The sequence below is a fragment of the Rhodamnia argentea genome, chromosome 6, assembly GCF_020921035.1.
Source record: "Rhodamnia argentea isolate NSW1041297 chromosome 6, ASM2092103v1, whole genome shotgun sequence".
Lineage (NCBI taxonomy): Eukaryota > Viridiplantae > Streptophyta > Magnoliopsida > Myrtales > Myrtaceae > Rhodamnia > Rhodamnia argentea.
In genome coordinates this window covers 27,752,599-27,772,926 of record NC_063155.1, presented here as the reverse complement: position 1 = coordinate 27,772,926, position 20,328 = coordinate 27,752,599, and the positions used below count along the sequence as shown (strand labels likewise).

Here is a 20,328-nt window from a genome sequence, read left to right as displayed (position 1 = left end):
CACATAAGCAAAATCCACAAGGTAAGTAAAATCCACAAGTTAAAAGTCTCAGAATTGCATACAAAGGGTCGATGATAAGCTCAGGCAACCAGGTCATAAGCAAGTATGCCCCAAGGATCTCATGTTACCCCTCACATTTTCATCCACTTCCCATTGCCACGAATATACACAACGCTCTATGATACGATAACCACGGACCGCGAGGTTGTCTAAGCCACATGTTCAGTGCATTCACTAAAAAGGAGGAACTATCCAAACTATGCTTACTGACGAACAATAGTAATTAGTTTGTTCAGGAAAAAACCAGGCATACCGAGCGGCATTGTAGCAACATTTTTGCAAACAGATATTTCCACTTCCACAACTGTTGTCACTTGCACAAAATAGCACATCGTGACTGCCATGCCAAACAGGCCAGCTACCATCCACCCAAAGAAACTTAACTCACAACTCAACACTGCTTCGACCAATGTTTCAAACACCTGTATGGTACCAGACCAACAAGACAAAAACCGTCAGGCACATCGTTAAGCGATAGACTCATGAAGTAGGGATTCTTGCAATTAAAGCATCCAATTTCTTGAAAAGAAAAATTCAAAATATACATGTCCGCCTTCTTTTTTTCACTTATTAAGTGACGTTGAGAAAAAGGTTCCAGCAGGCAGGCGTCTCATCTCAACTCCATTCCCTCTTCACACTCAAAAATATGTCTGAAACAGTAACAGGGATGCCTGATAGATCTAGTCATGGTGAAAAAGAACTCCTGTTGCTGGACTCACCAGCACCACCTAAAATTATTGATTTTCCCAATAATCAAGAGTAAAGAACAAGAAAAGAGAAGGCACAAGGGTGATTTCATTAAGATCCTGACTCCTTGGCGATCTTCTCAGCCTTAGCAATCACCTCCTCGATTCCACCAACCATGTAAAATGACTGTTCCGGAAGATCGTCATACTTGCCATCCAACACACCCTGTCGATACACAGACAATGTCACTACTACATCTACATCACCAAACTGTCAACGGATTTCAGTGCAATTGTAATCAGCAGCTCCCCGCTAGTGATCTTGACTATATTTTGGGACAAGCATGTCCTGTTGGTAACATATGGGTCGATTAAATGTGCAATAGCTAGGGTGAGAATAGAGATACCTGGAAGCTGTTAATGCTCTCCTTCAGTTCCACATACTTGCCGGGGGCACCCGTGAACACTTCTGCAACATGGAAAGGCTGACTCAAGAATCGTTGAATCTTACGAGCACGGGCCACAGTCAATTTATCATCTTCACTGAGCTCATCCATTCCCAAAATAGCAATAATATCCTGAAGATTTTTGTAGTTCTGAAGAACCTTCTGTACCCCACGAGCTGTATTATAATGATCTTCACCCAAAATATGAGGAGAAAGCATGCGGGATGTTGAATCTAGCGGATCGACAGCAGGATAGATACCGAGCTCAGAAATCTGCTCAAACCGGTTGATTGTAAGAGAATGATCACAAGCACCACCACAACAAGCTGAAAGTGAACAAAGGAGAATCATAAGACCTGTCGAGACAGCACGGTCGTTGCATCCAAGTGGGCAAAAGTGGTAGCAGGAGCAGGATCTGTCAAGTCATCAGCAGGCACATAGATGGCTTGGACAGATGTGATGGATCCTTTCTTCGTTGTTGTAATACGCTCCTGAAGACCTCCAAGATCTGTAGCCAGAGTTGGCTGATAACCCACAGCAGATGGGATACGTCCAAGCAGAGCAGACACCTCTGAGTTGGCCTGCAAACATGATTGGAAGAATGCATGAGTTAAACATTAGTAGGCACAAGCAGGTGAAACCTGCAAAGAATTGATGGATTTATCAAAGCCTAGCTTACTTGGGTAAAACGGAAAATGTTGTCGATGAAAAGAAGCACATCCTGCCCTTCAGCATCTCGGAAATGCTCAGCAACAGTTAGCCCAGTAAGACCAACACGAGCACGAGCACCTGGGGGCTCATTCATTTGTCCGTACACTAGTGCACATTTGCTTTCAGCCTGCATAAAACGAAGATGACATATTTCAAGCACCAGAGCATACTATAAATCAATAAGAATCCATAAAAACCAAGAAGAAGAGCGAAACTACGTGTAACTAACACAACTGACCTGCTTGTCACCCAACTTAATGACACCACTCTCAATCATTTCTCTGTACAAGTCATTACCTTCACGAGTACGTTCTCCCACACCAGCAAACACAGAGAAACCACCTACAATGCACCAACACAGAATGAACTCATCTGGAACAACTGGAGGAAATGGCTAACCGACATCTTCAACAACATATACATTCATAAGACTAACCATGAGCTTTAGCAACATTGTTAATCAGTTCCATGATAAGCACTGTTTTTCCTACACCAGCACCACCAAACAGTCCAATCTTGCCTCCTCTTTGGTATGGTGCAAGGAGGTCAACAACCTGGGGATGAGAAAAATGCAAACTTTATGGCCAGAAAGAAAGATGTATCTCTACCTCTACAGAAAGCCTTTCATGAAAAAGAGAGAGAGAGAGAGATTGCCGCTTATAATTGCACATTTACCTTAATACCAGTAACAAGAATCTGTTGCTCAGTTGCTTGCTCAACAAATGATGGAGCTTCTCTATGGATAGGTAAAAAGTGGTCCGTCTCTGATGAGTAAAAGCAAACACAAAGATCAAATGGCTTAAAGTAACAAGAACACCACAATATGTCTAGTTCAAATTCAGTGAGCAACGCATCTCAAAGTTCCTCACTTATTTCTCCCCTCTCATCAATGGGCTCTCCGATGACATTTATGATCCGCCCAAGAGTAGCTCTACCAACAGGCACCTAGAAGCAGAATCAAACCCATTTCAAAAAACGTGTTTTGCACCGTGATAACTATATAATCAGAAGAAGAAACCAAATATGTTTACTCAAACAGCCACACAACATCATCAGGCCAAACCAATTCCGCCAAAAAGACAAACGCGACAAAATCTATTCACACAGACAATACTACACACACTGAACTTAAACAAATAACTACATCATCAAATCAAATACAAAGTTAAAATTAAGCAGAATGAGCAGATGAGCAAAGGCAAACAATAATAATTACATGGAGAAAGAAAACTTGGACTTCTCATGTAAATTACTCAACATTTCAGAAAGAATGGCGCAATTTCTTTCAAGATCATTCGAAATCCAAAAGAACGGAATAGTTCTCTTCGCCTACATTTCTTGAAAAGCTATTATAACAATGAAAATTAGCTTCTGGCAGCCAGATCTAGAATAGTGCTTCAACAACACACTCCACAGTCACACTCGACTCGCATATACATCGTCAATATCGTACATTTCCATGGCTTCAACCGAATCACAACGGAAACCACACAAACATCCATCGACAAACAGAAATGAATCTAAAACGATGATCTCACAGTGATGGGAGAGCCAGTGTTGAGCACGCGTTGACCCCGCACGAGACCCTCAGTCCCGTCCATAGCGATGGTCCTGACCATGTTCTCCCCCAAGTGCTGAGCGACCTCCAACACCAGCCTAATGGAGTTGTCCAAGACCTCCAGCGCCGTCAAGATCGGGGGTAGGCCTTCGTCGAATCTCACATCCACGACGGCTCCGATAACCTGGCACACCTGCCCGATCGCGCCCGCACCGGTGAACTCGTCCGTGATCCTGCCCTTCCCGCCTTCCTTCTTCGCCGGAGCCGGCGGGGCAGGCGAGGGGGCCGCAGCAGCGGATGTAGCATACTCGGCCGCGCGAGTGAGGAGGTACCCGAGAGGGGAGGGGCGGTGCGAGGAGTAGATTGACGAGTTCTTGGAGCTGGAGAATGGAGATCTGTGGGCAGATCTCCGAGCAGAGGATCGGAGGAATGTGGATAAGAGCCTGCGTGAAGCCATGGTTGGGGCTTCAGAGGGAAGAGAGAGAGAAATGCTAGGGTTAGTGGAGGCTCTGCTTTGGGTGTTTAACTACAGAACTTTAGCTGTGAGTGGCAAGCGAAAGTTCTGTTGATCCTCTACAGCCGATCTCCTTGTAGCATACCTGAGACGTGGCTCCACAGTCTTACACGTCATCGTATGCCACGTGTCCAAGTGATCGGGGTTAATCGGGGAAAATCATCGTTGGAGAAGCGGGTGGGGCGTACGATTTTGCCCATTGGCAACCGCAAAATGAGAATATTCGATTTTCCCAAAGTTTCTGTTCCCGATTTACAATTTCGGAATTCTATTTGAAGGGCAAAAGAGAGCGACACCGCCGAAGCAAGCGGTCGGTCAAAGGGGCAAACGACGTGCCGTTTTTGAGGCACTGCACTATAGTTTATGATTGTTCCTTTTTAAATATGAGCTCCGTAGCTTTCCCGTCGAAGCATACAATCACCGTTTCGACTTTGGAAACGATCCCACAATCATCGACCATGAAATCAGAGCCAAATATTGGACACACGCTGCATCATTAGGAGCAATCCATCTTAACCTTATCTACGCTTTAACCTTAGATATTTGCGACCGCTATCTCTACATAAGAAGCTGAGAAGGAAAAATGTGTTTCTGAAGACAACCAACTCTTCATAACAGGCACGAATAGAATTTGATGATGGACTCAATATCAACTGGCTTTGTGATTCAGTAACAATTGCATAACAGTTGTTGACACCTAAATTTTGGTCATCCTTTTTAGTCATTAACCTTTGCATAAAAATTAGGGATTAACTTTAGTCCTTAAAAAAAATTAACTAAATCATCTTGTATATAGTTTGCACTTAGTTCATTTTATTTTATTCTTATAGCATGCATGTAGTTGCATTCGATCGACGATGAACGAGATAAAACATATTGGACTAAGTGGGCGGAGAAAGAGGAAGGTGGGCAGAGGCAAATCTTGGAGGAGAATTCAGCAAACAGAAAAACAATAATATATCTTCACGTGCCCACAAAAGCAATAACAGGAAGATCTGATTTCTTCCCTGTTGACACATAAATTTTGACTATCCCTTTTTAGTCATTAAATTTTTGCATAAAAATTAAGGACTACCCTTAGTCCTTAGAAAAATATTTAAATCATTCTTCATATAAGATGGTTTATTTTAGGCATGCATTTACATTTTGCATTTTAATTAGGATCGATGACGGATGGACTCAAGCATTTGAGCTTAATTAAATTGATGGGACTAAGCATGATGAAAAGGAGTTCAACCCAAAACCCCACTTCATGGCCGAATCAGTTAACAGAATTAGAGAAAAAGATTTGGCTTGATATGGCAATATATTTCAGTTGGGTTGTTAGAGATCTTGGCGCGTTCGCATCTGCAGGCGAAAATGGAGGGAGCAATCTGATTTCTTTTAACCGAAACCAAGCCTACTCGCCTATAAGAAGACCCTTCAAGGGTCTGACACGGGAGGAGCTTCGTTGAAAAAAGGGGAACGAATGCAGGAAAGTTGAGGGCTCTTCACAGTGTTATAGTGCAGAAGCTTTGTTCGGTAAAGGTAGGAAAAGGGGAGAGGCTTCGTTCAGTGTGAAAAAAAGCGAGAAGAGAGGAGGGGGCAGAAAAATCAGAGGAGAGATAGAAGGGGTCTTCGTTCAGGGGATGGTGCAAAAAGTCGGAGCGAGGCTTCGTTAAAAAAAGAAAGGGGTCTTCGTGCGGGAGAGAAAAATGGAGAGGGCTTCACAATAATTGTGAGGAAAACTCAGTGAAAAATAGAGAGGCAGGTCTCCCCATCGTCGAAGTTGTTTCCCCTTCGCCGTTACGGTGGCCGCATTACTTATCCCCGACGGTTCGTTGTTGCGAAAATCACCATGTCGCACCGTTGTCCATCATTGGCGCAGCACTAGCAACAAGCAAGTGACCTCACCAAAGGCGTCAGATCCTCTTTGCTAGCGGTGGATTTCGGAGTTCTACAATACTGTCAATTCTGGTGAGTCCTTCCTCAAGCACACGTACGGTCTTCGCCATCACCACAAACGCAAGACAATTCATCGAGAACCACCGTCCGTGGCCGAGTTAACCCTTGTCCAATCTCGCACCAAGTTCCATCAAGCCAATCCGTCGATCGGCAAGATCGAGCCGATATTGGTTCAATCTTCCGATAAGGTAAAAATTCTAATTTTATTTTTATTTTTTTTTTAATTAGAATACTTGATTGTCTTATTTGAAAAATTCTGCATATTTTTAAATATATATTGCGTATTGAGCATATTGCATAAAAGTGGATATCCTTTGCTTAAAAATATAGGTTGATTAGGAATCTTTTCCTAATCCGCAACTTGCCACGAGCAAGGATTTGAATTCAACCGTTAACCGTAAAATTACGGATTAAAGATTGGATTCGGATATCTGCAAAATGTTTTCAAAAATCGGTTGTGATATCCACTTGATTTGATTGGCATAATATCTTTAGAATGAATATGCTCTTGCGTGATATTTAAAATTCTAAAAGATATTGCATTGCATTTTAGATAAAAATTGCATTAAAATCATGTAGATATTTGCACGTTAATCTAATTTTAGAACAAGTTAATTTAGATTTGCATTCTAGGATAGAACATGCATATTTGCATTGATTTTCATGTCTAAAATAATTTATCTTTAATATGTTAGGGATTAGGCAAACCCGAACCTTAAAATATGTAAAGATAATTATCTTTAGCCATAGTTTTATTTAGGGTCATTCATTAATCCGAAAATATAAAAAAATAAAACAAGCTTGCTATGTGATTTGCATGCTAGGTTTGGAATACATAGAATTTGCATGTTGCATGTTTCGGTCTTTACGTCATGTGATCCATTTAATTAGAACATAACATCATTTGTACATTAGTTTCATTTAATTGCATGTCATCTAGGTTAGTCATGTAGTTGAATTAATTTCATATGCACGCTTAGGATTTCCTTGCATTTAATTTAATTCATTTGCATCTTAGATTAAATTCATGCATTGCATATAGGTCGATCTTTATCCCATTAAAAAGCAAAAAATTCAAAAGTGAGAACAATTTGTCTTGGCGTATGCTTCCCGCAATTACCTTGACTTATGGATGTTCAATTAATTGATTGTGCAATCGCATGATAACCTTTGTTAGTGACTTAGGTTAAAGTCAATTAATGTTGCCTGACAAAATTTTTTCATGAAATAAAATGGTACCGAAAGGGCGTTAGAGTAATCTAGCGTAATCAAGTCCCCGGACTTAGAATCTCCGGTTCGTAGAAGTAATTTAGTTCTCCTGTTAATTTACTTAGGTTTCTAATCGACCTACCAAAAACGATTAGTGGCGACTCCAATTCAAATATCTTTGCACGTTAAGTTGCGATTTGGTATGGACTTGGGAGAGTCCGAGTTAGGTTAGTTAAATAATTAACCTGATAATCCATTAGCCTATAAACCTGATTTTTAGGTCGCGACATTCCCTAGGAACTCGAGCCTTCTCGCCTATGAAAGGGGGAACAATCTGATTTTCACAAACAATTTCTCCCCCAAAAAAATAGCAACCCACTAACCGTTTGGAAGAGAGGCGCAGGGACGATTGCCTATAAAGAGGACTCATCACAAACGAAGGAAAGGGAGACTTGACAGTATTATAGTGCAGAGAGAGGGATGCGGCCATTCTTTTGAGAGAAAAGTGAGCATTGGAGGGGAGTTTCATTGAAAAAGGGAGAGTCGTCCAGTGAGGTCCATGAAGAAAAAATGAGAGCTTGATGAGAGAAAAAAAATAGAGAGCTTCGTTCGGTAAAGGTAAAAGAAAAAAAAAGTTGAGGATTTTCGTCCAAAGGGGGGTTAGTTCAAAAGGTGAGTTTCGTCTAGCGAGGTCCAAAAGAGAAAAGAAGGAAGGCTTCACGATACACCACAAGTCGCAACCGAGAGCCTCCTCCTGCTCATCCGACGCTTCCTTGCTCACTAGCCCGACGCTCACCGAACGGAAGGGTGTGCTGTGCAATGACCAAAAGAATTGGCAGAGGAGTTTTCTAGAGTCAACTTGCCAATGTGATTCCTAGCCATTGGTCCGTCGAGCACAAGTATTGGCGCACAAGCTTCCGGAGGAGCTGAGTCATCGCCCGTGTTGTCCATGAATCCTCCACAAAGTTCCGCCCACCATCCAATGTAGCTGCTGTACAACCCAGAAAAGGACGAAGAGAAGGAGTTCAAAGGTCCACGGTTGTGAGTTTTTTTTTCCATTAAAGCCAATTTGATTGTCCATTGCCACGATTGAGATCCGCAGGCATCATCACAAATCGTGAGAACTAGCATCAATCACCCGCCTGTTGCTAGTCCGCAATCCATCGGTGAAAGTGTCTCTTGCCGCACGTGAGTCCTTGATCTAATTGATCCGAGATTGCCCGACCGGTCGACAAGTTCGGAAGTAATTCAAAGCTCAAATTTTAAGGTTGGTTTTTCCGCCTAGAATTAGATATTGCCTTGCCTAATTTGATTTAACGACGCATATCTTGGCATATATTACATATCCTGCATTGCATGAAAGTGGATATATTTAAAAAAAAAATTCAAGTTGATTGGGAATCTTTTCCTAATCCGCAACTTGCCACGAGCAAGGATTTGAATTCAACCGTTAACCGTAAGATTACGGATTAAAGATTGGATTCAGATATTTGCGAAATGTTTTCAAAAATCGGTTGAGATATCCACTTTCTTGATTGATTTGATTGGCATAATATCTTTAGAATGAATATTCTCTGGCGTGATATTTAAAATTCTAAAAGATATTGCATTGCATTTTTAGATAAATTCGCATCATTAAATTAAAACTGGCACGTTAATTTACTTTTTAGAACAAGTTAAATTAGATTCGCATTCTAGGATAGAATACGCATATTAGCATTGATTTTCATATCTAAAATAATTTATCTTTAATATGTTAGGGATTAGGCAAACCCGAACCTTAAAATATGAAAGATAATTATCCTTAGGCATATTTTTATTTAGGGTCATTCATTAATCCGAAAATACAGAAAAATAAAACAAGCTTGCCATGTCATTTGCATGCAAGGTTTAGATCATATAGAATTTGCATGTTTAGGTCTTCAATTAATTCGTAAGTCATGCAGTCATTTTAATTAGACCGTAACATCATTTGTACATTAGTTACATTTTATTGCATGTCATCCAGGTTAGTCATGTAGTTAAATTAATTTCATATGCATGCTTAGGATTTCCTTCCATTTAATTCATTTGCATCCTAGGTTAAATTCATGCATTGCATATAGGTTAGTCTTTATCCCATTAAAAAGCAAAAACTCAAAAGTGAGAACAATTTGTCTTGGCGTATGCTTCCTGCAATTACCTTGACTTCCGGATGTTCAATTAATTGATTGTGCAATCGCATGATAACCTTTGTTAGTGACTTAGGTTAAAATCAATTAATGTTGCCTGACAAACATTTTTCATGAAATAAAATGGTACCGAGAGGGCGTTAGAGTAATCTAGCGTAATCAAGTCCCCGGACTTAGAATCTCCGGTTCGTAGAAGTAATTTAGTTCTCCCGCTAATTTACTTAGGTTTCTAATCGACCTACCAAAAATGATTAGTGGCGACTCCAATTCAAATATCTTTGCATGTTAAGTTGCGATTTGGTATGGACTTGGGAGAGTCCGAGTTAGGTTAGTTGAATAATTAACCTAATAATCCATTAGCCTAGAAACCTGATTTTTAGGTCGCGACAACAGTTATAAAAATAAGCTCATCGATGACTGCGGATAATAATTATCGACAACCATAAAACACAACTATCGAGGTACGATGTCCAGTGATTGACGAGCATCTCAATTCGATAACAAAACCAATCTATGTCCAATCGTTATAAAATTTTGTTAATTGTTCGATTAAAGACATGGATATCTACATCGATGATGTAGCCATCGACAACGAGACGACATCGACATATAGTCAAGGGGTAGCCACAATCACGATGAATACCACGAGTTGGTCACCTAAATCTAGCTAAGAGCTGGATCGAGAGGAGAACGTGAAGCCTACGGCGCCGATGGAACCCAAAGATACCGATCGACGGCAGAGCGACAGTGGCCTAGAGAGGTGTAACCATTCGTGACATGTTCGTTTCCAGGGACTATTACATTACTCCTTGATCCCATAGCCTGTTTTCAATATATAGCAAATCTAGCTTTGCTCTTGTTCATCATCAGAATGTGCTCGTACCGCTTTAACTCGATCCACAGCTTTCTTTGCCTGAAAGAGAAGGAGAAGGTCGCAAGGGTGTTAAAGATGGTACAGAGTCAATCCCATCTTACGAGAGAGCTTCGGTGTGGGTTCAGTTACCTCCTGATCCCAGTTGGTACATGCATTCACTGTGATAAGTGCCATGACTTGTACAGACAGCCCGCATATGATCCCCATCCATAGACCCTGCTTCAAGATCAGTAACTTGGACATCACCAATGTCGAAACCGACCAAGTATTCGCGCGCATTAATGTGTAGAGAGATTCATACCATCCCTCCAAGATGGAAGCGAAACGCAAACAGTTCGGCGCAAGGGATTGCCACGACGTAATAAGCCCCGAGGTTTATCCAAGCGCAGAGATTCTGCCATCCGCATCCTCTTGCGGACCCTGTGATCCGTCATCATCATCATCACAATCTGGTGCGAAGGACTCGAAATTTGATCCGGACAGCATGTGAAAAGGTTAAAACAACAATTCCTATGCTATCTGTAATCAGCTAAAACGGCTTATGGAGAGAAGTCTATCTACTAGCCGCCAATAGAATGGAAATCCGATCGAGTGGAGTCGAATTTAGGACCTGAAAGGACACACTGAAACCCGTCCAGGAAATCTGAGAGAGCGAGAAGCGGCATCATTCTGGCGACGTATGCGATCACTTCCTCTTCGTTGCTGTACAGCTTTCCCCAAACGTGGCATACCAAGATCGTCCCGATTCCAACTATTGCGCCCTCTGTTAAGGCGATGGCGATCATGACTCGCAATGCTAAGCGCGCGCCTGCAGCGCGGCCTGCACCTAATTCGTTCGACACTCTAGTGCTGCATGAATAAGCACTCTCGGGAGAGGCTTATTTAATTAATAAACAGATGATCAAGCGAAGGGAATGACAACGAACCTGATTGCTCCGCCGAGACCGACAGAGACCATGTAGACCATCCAACAAGTGTTGAGGCTGCAAAAATAAGGACATGAACGTAGTTCTGAACTTCTCATTCCATGAAAAAAGAAAGTCCTGTTTATACTTCTCCCAGTTGATCAGTGATCCATACCTAATAGATAACACAGATGTCTCTAGTTTCGGATTTGGCAGAAGACCCGATAGAAGAACAACCATCTCGAAGGACCAATACTCGAAACTGCGAAAGAAAGTAAATCAAGAGACAGGTGATGTGAGTACACTAATTCGAGGCTAGGACTCTCACTTCTGAAATTGGGGACTCAGATTTGCAGAGTCTGATCAATCATCATTAAAACACTCTTCAGAACATTTTTCTTCTAATCATATATTTTGGCATCACATTAGCAAACAGAAGCTCAAATTGCTACTCACCAAATCATAACTGCTGAAGGAACAGCAAGCTTCACGAAGCTAACGATGTCGCGCAAGGCCTCATTCGTGAAACCTGTCCAAGTCTTGACGCAAGAGGGAGAGAGCTTCACATAAATCGCCAGCAGGATCACATTGTTCCAATTCGAGATCGTGTTCGCTAAAGCAGCCCCTCTACTTCCTAGTCCGAACTTAAAGATGAAGACCCAACAGACGACTACGTGGAGAGAAGCAGTAACCAAAGAGCTTATCGTCATCGGTACAACGTTATTCTGCGTCTGCAAGAACCGGTTCAGACATTGGAGGAGGCCGTACGCGAATAGACTTGGCATCATCCAACGGTTGAAAGTTCCTGCTTCCATGGAAATCTCGACGTCTTGGCCGAAAGCTATGAGAATGTCGGCGGTGTAGAGCCATATGACTGCCAGAGGAATGCTTAGGCATAGAAGCGTAAGCATGGCTCGTTGTGTGTAAACTCCAAGCATGTGGTACTGTTTGGCTCCATAGGCTTGGCCACACAATGTCTCCAATGCACTTCCCATTCCTAACTATCATTATTCATTCTTGTCAGATCATACTAGTTCGCGAACAAGATGAAAATCTAAGTTCACAACCTAGGAATTATGCTCAAACCATAGTCGACCTCAGCAGATGTAACTAGCAAGATCACTATCAGAGGCAATCACACACAATAACTACTACTACTATGAACTAATAGGAACAAGAATGTTGCTTCATAGTTAAAGAGGCATGAGAGAGTGACGGAACGGGAGAGCATACCAAGACGCTGAAGCCGGTGACTGAAGCAAAGGAAGTGGCCATGGATGCGCCGGAGAGAGGGAGCTCCCCCAGGTGGCCCACGAACATGACGGAGATCACCTGCACGCAGTACTGCAGCATGCTCACTCCGATCAGCGGCCCCGACAGCCATACCTGCCTCTTCAATTCTCCAGTTATGATTGCGCGATTCTTGTCTCTTTGAACCGAGCTGTGTGAAGATGTTCCATGGTGGTCATTGTCGCGATCATGTTCAAGATCTTGGCTTTGGATCAGAGGAGATTCAAGAAGAGCCACTTCATCAATCTCTTGATCTCCTCCTCTTCCTCCCATTCTTTCTGGGAATCCTTCAATGAGAGAACCTCTCTCTATCGCTACCACCTTCAACAGGTTTGACTTGGCATGGTTTGGCCTTGTCCCCTTCTTGTTTGTTTACGTATGCTTGCTCACAAATTATTTGCACGGCAACAAAAATTTCCGCAACCCGTCAAATGAATACGGTTTAGTTGGACCGCAGGTTGCTATCAACGACATCAAGTTGTTGATTTAAGGGTAACAAAGAGGGCACTTAATTTTTCGGGCTCTGGCCCAGACAAGCCCGGAAATGGGTCCGGGCCTAGTGGCATTGGTTCGGTTCGGGCCCAGGCCTCAGGCCGGAACGTCCCAAGCCCGAACTTCTTGAGACACGTCACTGACCCAAGCAAAACCCCGCCCGGACCGATCGGCTACCCAAGCTTCTGATCTGGAAAACGACCACCTGGCGAGCCAGCATCTCGGTAGAAACTAGACACCGTTGGAAAAAACCTACACAACTCCATAATGACTCTTACGTGAAGAGCCATACAATGACAATGAGCCTAATCATGGCGCGCCTGCACACGGATAAATTGGGTTTTGCCCACCAAGCCCATCTTCTTCATTTGTAAGATTAGAAGACCTTCATACGACTCACAAACTACAAACTTTTTTACGTGAGATAAGTTTCAACACCATCTTGTTTGTTTTTAAAACAAACAACCATCGAGAACATGCCTTCCAGGTCGCGGCGCATTGGGGCATGGCAATAGGTGAGGCGTGGCGGGGCTAGAATTAGCCTTACCCTACCCAGTACCATGAACTCTCGCCCCGTTTATCTCTTTTAAATGTACTTATTTGTGTTCTATATATTTATCATGATGTAAGAATATAAACTAAAATATAGAAAATATGTAAGAACAGCCTTTTCGCTTATAAACCTTACACTTATATTAGGAGATGCAAGCTCGAGAAGCTCTCTAGATGAGCAATGCCGAACAATTTTCGTGGTCGCTATGTTCTATATCATCCTACGTCCAAGTTGTAAAGCTGGAGCTTGTTTGACTCTTTAAAATCTATAGACTTTGTGATATGATTATGTAAAGTAACAGAATATTGTGATATCAATTAAATGTATAAGAAAGATATCCCGAATCTACTCGGTGTCCTAAATATCTCTAACAGTCATCGGTAAGAGTAAATTGAATTATTTAAACATAAGACTGGAGATTGCTGCCGAGGGAAAAATTATATATGAAAAAAGTCATAAACCTATTGCATTTGTATCAATTTAGTTATAAACCTTTCAATAGTACCAATTTAGTCATAATCATTTTGATGATATGCCAATGTAGTCTATCAAACCAATTTCGCACGAAGATTGTTGATATGGATGCCAACCGTTCTACGTAACACGACCCGCGTTGATATAGACAATTTTTACAATTCGCCAATAAAGCCGCAGGGGTTGAGCCCTCCCCGCAGGTCGCAAGGTCAAGCCTCGTGGCTTGGGCAAGGGCCGCAACCCTCGTCTAGCACAATTAAAAAAAAAAAAAATTCAAAGCAAGAAAGAAAAAACTGTCATAAATTTACAAAAAAAAATTGAAAATTTGTCTAGGTCATCGCTAATCGTACCATATAGGACGATCGACATCAATGTCGGTAATTTCAACTCAAAATCTGTCGGATGGATTATAATGACAAATCGTCATAAAATTTAAGACTCGATTAGTATAATTAAGAGATTTAATACTGAATTGATAAAAAAAAAAAAGGAAGGTTTATGATGTGTATGTACATAATACACGTAATTATATATACATCTTTTCCTTTTCTCTCAAAACCACGGGATGCGTTTGTTGCCGTTGATTCATTTTGTCTGCACATGTCCACCCACGCCTTTTGACAGAGAGTCGAGACAAGGACGAGAGAAAGGCAGCAAAAACATACATGACAACTCCTCCCCTATCACATCCCATCACCCGCACGAGACGACCAACCTCCCTCCCTCCACAAAGCCATACGTTCGTCCCGTCTCCCTCGTCGCCTAGTCTTCAGTCTTCATAGTAGAAGGTGCGGGGGAAGGAAGGCGGCTGAGAGCCCGAAACCTTCCTCCTGCTGCTGCTGCTGCTGCTGCTGTTCCCTTCTCTAATCTTTGGTCTTCTCTCCATGGATGAAGAAACGAAGCAGAAGATGGAGGAGACGCTGCTGGTGAAGAGGGAGGACGGCGAGAGTAAGAGCCATGGCATCACGTGGGGAACCGTGAGGGAGGAGGTGAAGAGGGTGGGCCGCGTAGCGGCGCCCATGGTGGTGGTGATATCGTCGCAGTACCTCCTCCAGATGATCTCCGTCATGATGGTCGGCCACCTCGGCGAGCTCTCCCTCTCCAGCACCGCCATCGCCATCTCCCTCGCCGGCGTCTCCGGCTTCAGCCTCCTCGTTCGTACCCTCCCTTCTCTCTCTTCCCTTCTTCACGTTTTTTAACTCTTTTGTCTTGGATTACTTTACCGTGGTGCAATTTTTCCTGGACGAGCCGTTTTAACATCACGATACAATCGGTGACTTAACTTGTTTGAATCCCATATGCGCTATCTGTTTCCATGCGACCAATCGTATGCTTCCATATACTCTCAACGGTGCTGCACTTCAGCTAAAGTTAATTTTTTGAGTAGCAGACTCAGCCTATTCATTTTCATGGCACGACCGGAAGGCGGTTTGTCACTTTCATTCTTTTCGAACAAATTAAACTCCACCATATACTCTATGATGATGATAGCGACAACATGTGTGTCAGAGGCTCAACCTTACCAATGATTCCGTGGATTTGATGTGAACCCCGTTTGCCCGAAACCACGCATGAGGAACATTGGAACACATGTCCTTAAACATTTGTCGTGATCGACCCTTTGAAGCATCTGTCTATAACAGTTGAATTTATATGATATTTGGTGTCTTTACGAAACCTATTGCATATAGATGTTGGATTTGTGAGATTCCCGAGGGCATTATAGGCACATGACTGGTGCTGAATAGTCCAAGATGGGGGGCTACGTTTAGTATTATCTTCCTGTTGACGATGTCTTGACTTGGGGCAGCTTAAGTTGGTCTCTTTCTAAATTATGGCGTGTTAGAACTGGTCTAACAGATAATCATGATTTAACCCAGGTTGGTGAGAATGGGGAAAAAGCACGTTCTCTCTATAATCAGGGATATGCTCTTGAACAGTGTTAGAGATAGGGGACAAAATCACATTATTGGGTCTTTTCAAGTGAGTGGTATTCAATTTCCCAACAATGATGCTTGACATTATTTTATCAATCAGTTTAGTGTTAGGCTGTTAGCGTGACCCTATGTGCTTTCTCAGAGGTTTCCTGGAGTTCTACATGTAACAGTACTGAAACGAGCTTGTTACATTCCGGGCTCTTCTGTCAGTTGACTTGCTCATGTTATATCTTCAGAAGACAGAGCACGTAGTCATTTATGTATGTGAGAATCCAGAAAAATCTATTGTGCTATGCTAGAAAAATGATCAACAACGGTGATGGACCTGCGTGTCGACATAAAAACTGGCAATTCCAACAGTTTTGGTTGCTTCTATTGGATGTATGCTTAAGACTAGTCTGTAAGAACGAATTTTGATCCAAAGCTGTATGGGGGATATCAATTGTTCCATTTACAGATGGCTAAAATTTTTAGTTCTTGATTTTGCAACAACAGCTTGGCATGGCCACTGCACTCGAAACGCTGTGCGGACAAGCCTATGGAGCTCAACAATACCACAAGATCGGAACGCAAACATACACGGCGATCTTCTCTCTGACCTTAGTGTGCATCCCTCTCTCTTTCCTCTGGTTCTACATGGGCAAACTCCTCGTGTTGATGGGCCAAGACCCACTGATCTCGCGCGAGGCAGGCAGGTTCATAGTGTGGCTCGTCCCTGCGCTCTTTGCGTATGCGGTGCTCCAATCACTGGTCCGTTACTTCCAGATCCAGAGCCTCACCACTCCGATGCTCATAGGCTCCTGTGCCACGCTCTGCTTACACGTGCCTCTCTGTTGGGTCCTCGTGTTCAAGTCCGGGCTACATAACCTTGGAGCCGCATTGGCATTGGGAATTTCTTATTGGTTGAATGTGATCTTTCTCGGGCTGTACATGACGTTCTCCAGCGCGTGCCAGAAGACGCGTGCACCGGTGTCATTGGAGATATTCCAAGGCATTCAGGAATTCTTCCGATTTGCTGTTCCATCGGCTGTCATGATATGGTAACTTATCTTCATGCCTAAGTGCTCCTTGTGCGTGAATTTCTTTGTTTTCTAGTAGCAGTGCATGTGTATATGCTGTTCATATTGAATCGTGACGGATGCTAGGTCTAGTAAGTCTACTTTACCTATTTTGTATACTAGCAGTACCAGATGTAAGGGATTGTACATAGGTTTTGGATGTGACCCATTTGTTTCACTTGAAGTCTACCGCATCACTTCATTCATCAGTTTGGTATACCGCTCTATGTACACCTAGCATTAATCTTGCATTTCTTTGGATTGGAAATTGAACTTAACTCATCCTTTCTGTTTTACTGTTTGAGATATTTTCTGTTGATGGAGTTTCTTTCTGTGTACTCATTTGGATGGATCATAGCCTTGAATGGTGGTCATTTGAACTGCTCATCCTGCTTTCTGGGCTTCTACCCAATCCACAGCTCGAAACTTCAGTTCTCTCTGTGTGGTATGTTCCGTCTTTCATGTTACATTTTTCGTAACTTGACCAACATCTGATTTTTGGAGCTGTATATCGATCTCAAATTCTAATTTTCTTTTCTGTTTAATCTCATGAATAGTCTCTCAACGATATCGACACTTTACACAATACCATTTGGAGTTGGAGCTGCTGGAAGGTTTGTAAGCTACTCTTGTAGCCTCTAGGAGCTTGTTAGACTGACCCCCATAGTACAATTGGAATATTCTAACAGAACCCTAACTCTTTTTTGCTCTCTTTCTTCAATAACAGCACGAGAGTGTCCAACGAATTGGGAGCCGGAAACCCGCGGGCAGCTTGTGTAGCTGTCTATGCAGTGTTGCTTATAGCAGTTATCGAGACAAGCATTGTGAGCTCTGTCTTATTTGCAACCCGGAAAGTCTTTGGTTACGCCTTCAGCAATGAAAAGGAAGTTGTGGACTACGTGACGAAGATGGCTCCTCTTGTTTGCCTCTCCGTCATCATCGACAGCTTCCAAGGTGTCCTTTCAGGTATAACTCAACCTCCCTATATCGTTGGAGAAAACTTTGCCTAGACTTGATCTCAATAGACCCCTGGAACCATGATTTAGGAACAAGGAAACCTACACTAGATTAGTCCATCGCCTACTCGATTGATTAATGCAGTCAGTTTTCCGTTGTGATGTTGTTTCGCTCGATCAGGTATTGCGAGAGGATGCGGGTGGCAACACATTGGAGCTTATGTGAACCTGGGGGCATTCTACTTGTGTGGGATTCCAGTTGCTGCAACTTTGGCCTTTTGGATGGGCCTGAGAGGAGTGGGACTTTGGATAGGGATTCAAGCAGGTGCTATTGTACAGACATCGCTGCTGTCAATTGTGACCTGTTGCACAAATTGGGAAAAGCAGGTAAATTATATCTAGCCATACCAGTCAAATCAACATGATGGATGACTTCTTAGCAGCTGTATCTTATTTAAGTCGGTGCTAAACTTTCTTTTGGTGTTGCAGGCAAGCAAAGCAAGGGAGAGATTATTTGACGGAAGCTTTTCAGCCGATAATGGATCGATTATCTGAGCTCAAGCAGAGCTTTAGTCATTGTCAATTCACAAGCTCTCCAGTTGTAGTAGGTCTTGATTTCAGTGGTATCACGTACATAGATTGCATTAGATTGCATGTGGCATCCGCAGGCGTTTGCAATTTCCACTGAAATTTACTAAACAAGGTCACCATATCCGCACAAATATCTGACCTCTGAAAATCAGCCAGCATTCAACAATCACAAGCATAAGTCGTGTATGAACATCAGTCATTCAAATAAGAGTCTGGGGTAATTTCATTTCCTTGCCTGAAATGAAAATGCTTATCACATCAAGTTATTAGACAGGTTGTAGCTAGATTCTTGGTCATTTTCAGCTACCTTTTTTCACAAGAAATCTAGATATTTTGGTAAAGTTATGTTGTTAGCTGTCTGTCATTTATATTTATCGTGTCGCGGCGGAGACCCCTTTTCGGGAATATCTTCGAATTAAGTTGGAAAAGAAATGCGGGATTCATCGTAAACCTTAGCAGCATCAAACATAAATCACCATCCAAAGCTAATAACGCTTCTTGCCTATAAGCAGCGACCAACGATAAGTAGTCTTAGCCAGATTTATCACCAAGAAACCCAAGGGGCCCTCACAATGTGCTCAAGATTCCTTCATCCTTCTTTGTTCATGCAAAGTCCCTTTCACTGTGAAAGTTAGGAGGAGTCGAACTGCAAAAGCTCTGCTTCTCGTTTCAGAATCTGTAAAGCGAAACGAATTGGTCCCAGGAATTTTTCCTTTTACTTATTGTTCGACATGCGTGGTACCCGATGCGCGACTCTTTTTTCTTATATATAATCCAGGAACTTGGGCGCAAAGGCCCGACTATTCGGATGCACCTGAAACACCCCATGTACCGAGTAAGTTTAGGTCTTTGGTCTTTATAAATGGCCTTGATTCAATGCAGTGCGCCAAACCAATTGGGATATGGAACTGGAAGTGCCTGTCTTATCCTGGACCACACTATTACCATCGCATCAGGACGGAATGCCAACGGCGAGTAGGTGTCGGCCCTTCTTGTCTCTATTCGCCAAGATATTCTCTCTCTCTCTCTCTCTCTCTAGATCCATATCAGATGAAAACTGTTAAAACTTAAATGGGGTTTGCGAAGATGATACTTACACGGCTTCGCGAACGGCGGTAGAAAATATCTGTCGTCTCGTCAGGCATGAGAGCTCAGCTCTTGTCCGTACGCTAATTTGCTGCCAACCCTCGCTACTGTTTCATTAGGATTTTGTTGTGTGCTCGTTTGTTTTTGTCCTCTTCCTCCTTCTTTTCCTTTTGAATTTTTAGTATTTTTCTTCTGCGGTCTGCAAACACTTTGTTTAAATGTGGATAACGTATTTGCACAGCAAGATATGTGTATCGAATCGGCATCCTTCGTTCTTCGACGGTAATTGTCTATGTCTATGATTTGATACGAGATACATTTTGTAATTCTCCTGGTATTTGAGTTTCGAAAAGAATTCCTTACTTGTCGAGTTGTGTTAATTTTATGACTTTGGCATGATATTTTGTTGAAATTATGTTTCGAATTTGAGCTCAATAAATCAAACTCGATCTGAATTGCTTTGCTGATAAGAATAAAAGTTTAAAGTCCAATAGTGCGGACGTTCGAAATCAGAAAACGAATGTTGCATATGGAGTTTTTTTTTTTTTTTTTTAACACATTTGCATGTGGAGTTGGTTTGCGTGTTTTCTTTGAAGTGTCAGATCAAAAGGATAAAGTCCAACTTGGACTTTTTCGAAATCCTCTCGAGTCAATCTTCCTTATTGAAAAGCATATAACATATTCTGAGTTATTCCCTTCAGAATTCAATTTGGGTTCGTCGAGCATAGTGCATATATATTTCACTCTGTACTCGTGGATTGAGTAGTTGGTCACAAAAGAGTTCTTGAAGTGCCGTCTTATTGTCGAGTGTTT

The 20,328-nt window shown here is 42.4% G+C and overlaps 3 protein-coding genes across 5 annotated transcripts; 1 reads left to right on the top strand and 2 right to left on the bottom strand.

Moving 5' to 3' along the window:
• Positions 1 to 554: 554 nt before the first annotated feature.
• On the bottom strand, positions 555 to 3,996 carry LOC115728684 (ATP synthase subunit beta, mitochondrial). The gene is made up of 9 exons (XM_030659044.2): positions 3,442 to 3,996; positions 2,773 to 2,848; positions 2,579 to 2,667; positions 2,340 to 2,457; positions 2,142 to 2,245; positions 1,872 to 2,030; positions 1,549 to 1,773; positions 1,154 to 1,465; positions 555 to 972 (listed from the first exon to the last, which is right to left on the bottom strand). Exons 1-9 carry the CDS (start codon positions 3,916 to 3,918, stop codon positions 859 to 861), a joined length of 1,674 nt encoding a protein of 557 aa, XP_030514904.1. The 5' UTR covers positions 3,919 to 3,996; the 3' UTR covers positions 555 to 858.
• Positions 3,997 to 10,061: 6,065 nt separating this feature from the next.
• LOC115728693 (protein DETOXIFICATION 16-like) lies at positions 10,062 to 12,703 on the bottom strand. 2 transcript variants are annotated; one of them, XM_030659056.2, is made up of 8 exons: positions 12,312 to 12,703; positions 11,535 to 12,079; positions 11,254 to 11,340; positions 11,100 to 11,156; positions 10,784 to 11,022; positions 10,475 to 10,593; positions 10,303 to 10,389; positions 10,062 to 10,212 (listed from the first exon to the last, which is right to left on the bottom strand). In XM_030659056.2, exons 1-8 carry the CDS (start codon positions 12,639 to 12,641, stop codon positions 10,144 to 10,146), a joined length of 1,533 nt encoding a protein of 510 aa, XP_030514916.1. In that variant the 5' UTR covers positions 12,642 to 12,703; the 3' UTR covers positions 10,062 to 10,143. The 2 variants fall into 2 exon arrangements, with proteins under 2 accessions (XP_030514916.1, XP_030514923.1); XM_030659063.2 differs by having other exon boundaries at positions 11,535 to 12,075; positions 12,312 to 12,612.
• Positions 12,704 to 14,708: 2,005 nt separating this feature from the next.
• On the top strand, positions 14,709 to 18,767 carry LOC115728706 (protein DETOXIFICATION 12-like). Of its 2 annotated transcripts, XM_030659076.2 has the most exons (7): positions 14,711 to 15,041; positions 16,320 to 16,864; positions 17,241 to 17,327; positions 17,440 to 17,496; positions 17,610 to 17,848; positions 18,020 to 18,225; positions 18,328 to 18,767. In XM_030659076.2, the coding sequence occupies exons 1-7, from the start codon at positions 14,772 to 14,774 to the stop codon at positions 18,391 to 18,393; spliced, it is 1,470 nt and encodes a 489-aa protein (XP_030514936.1). In that variant the 5' UTR covers positions 14,711 to 14,771; the 3' UTR covers positions 18,394 to 18,767. The 2 variants fall into 2 exon arrangements, with proteins under 2 accessions (XP_048136338.1, XP_030514936.1); XM_048280381.1 differs by lacking the exon at positions 18,328 to 18,767 and having other exon boundaries at positions 14,709 to 15,041; positions 17,929 to 18,066.
• The last annotated feature ends 1,561 nt before the right edge of the window (positions 18,768 to 20,328 follow it).

Coding starts and splice junctions, on each gene's coding strand:
- LOC115728706 (XM_030659076.2), top strand. CDS start 14,772: ATGGATGAAGAAACGAAGCAGAAGATGGAGGAGACGCTGCTGGTGAAG. Junction 16,865..17,240: donor CCATCGGCTGTCATGATATG/GTAACTTATCTT, acceptor GATGGATCATAG/CCTTGAATGGTGGTCATTTG. Junction 17,328..17,439: donor ACTTCAGTTCTCTCTGTGTG/GTATGTTCCGTC, acceptor TCTCATGAATAG/TCTCTCAACGATATCGACAC.
- LOC115728693 (XM_030659056.2), bottom strand. CDS start 12,641: ATGGGAGGAAGAGGAGGAGATCAAGAGATTGATGAAGTGGCTCTTCTT. Junction 11,023..11,099: donor GGTCTCGGCGGAGCAATCAG/GTTCGTTGTCAT, acceptor TTATTCATGCAG/CACTAGAGTGTCGAACGAAT. Junction 10,594..10,783: donor GTTTCAGTGTGTCCTTTCAG/GTCCTAAATTCG, acceptor GACGGATCACAG/GGTCCGCAAGAGGATGCGGA.
- LOC115728684 (XM_030659044.2), bottom strand. CDS start 3,918: ATGGCTTCACGCAGGCTCTTATCCACATTCCTCCGATCCTCTGCTCGG. Junction 2,458..2,578: donor TTCTTGTTACTGGTATTAAG/GTAAATGTGCAA, acceptor TCTCATCCCCAG/GTTGTTGACCTCCTTGCACC. Junction 1,466..1,548: donor CGACCGTGCTGTCTCGACAG/GTCTTATGATTC, acceptor CGGTTTGAGCAG/ATTTCTGAGCTCGGTATCTA.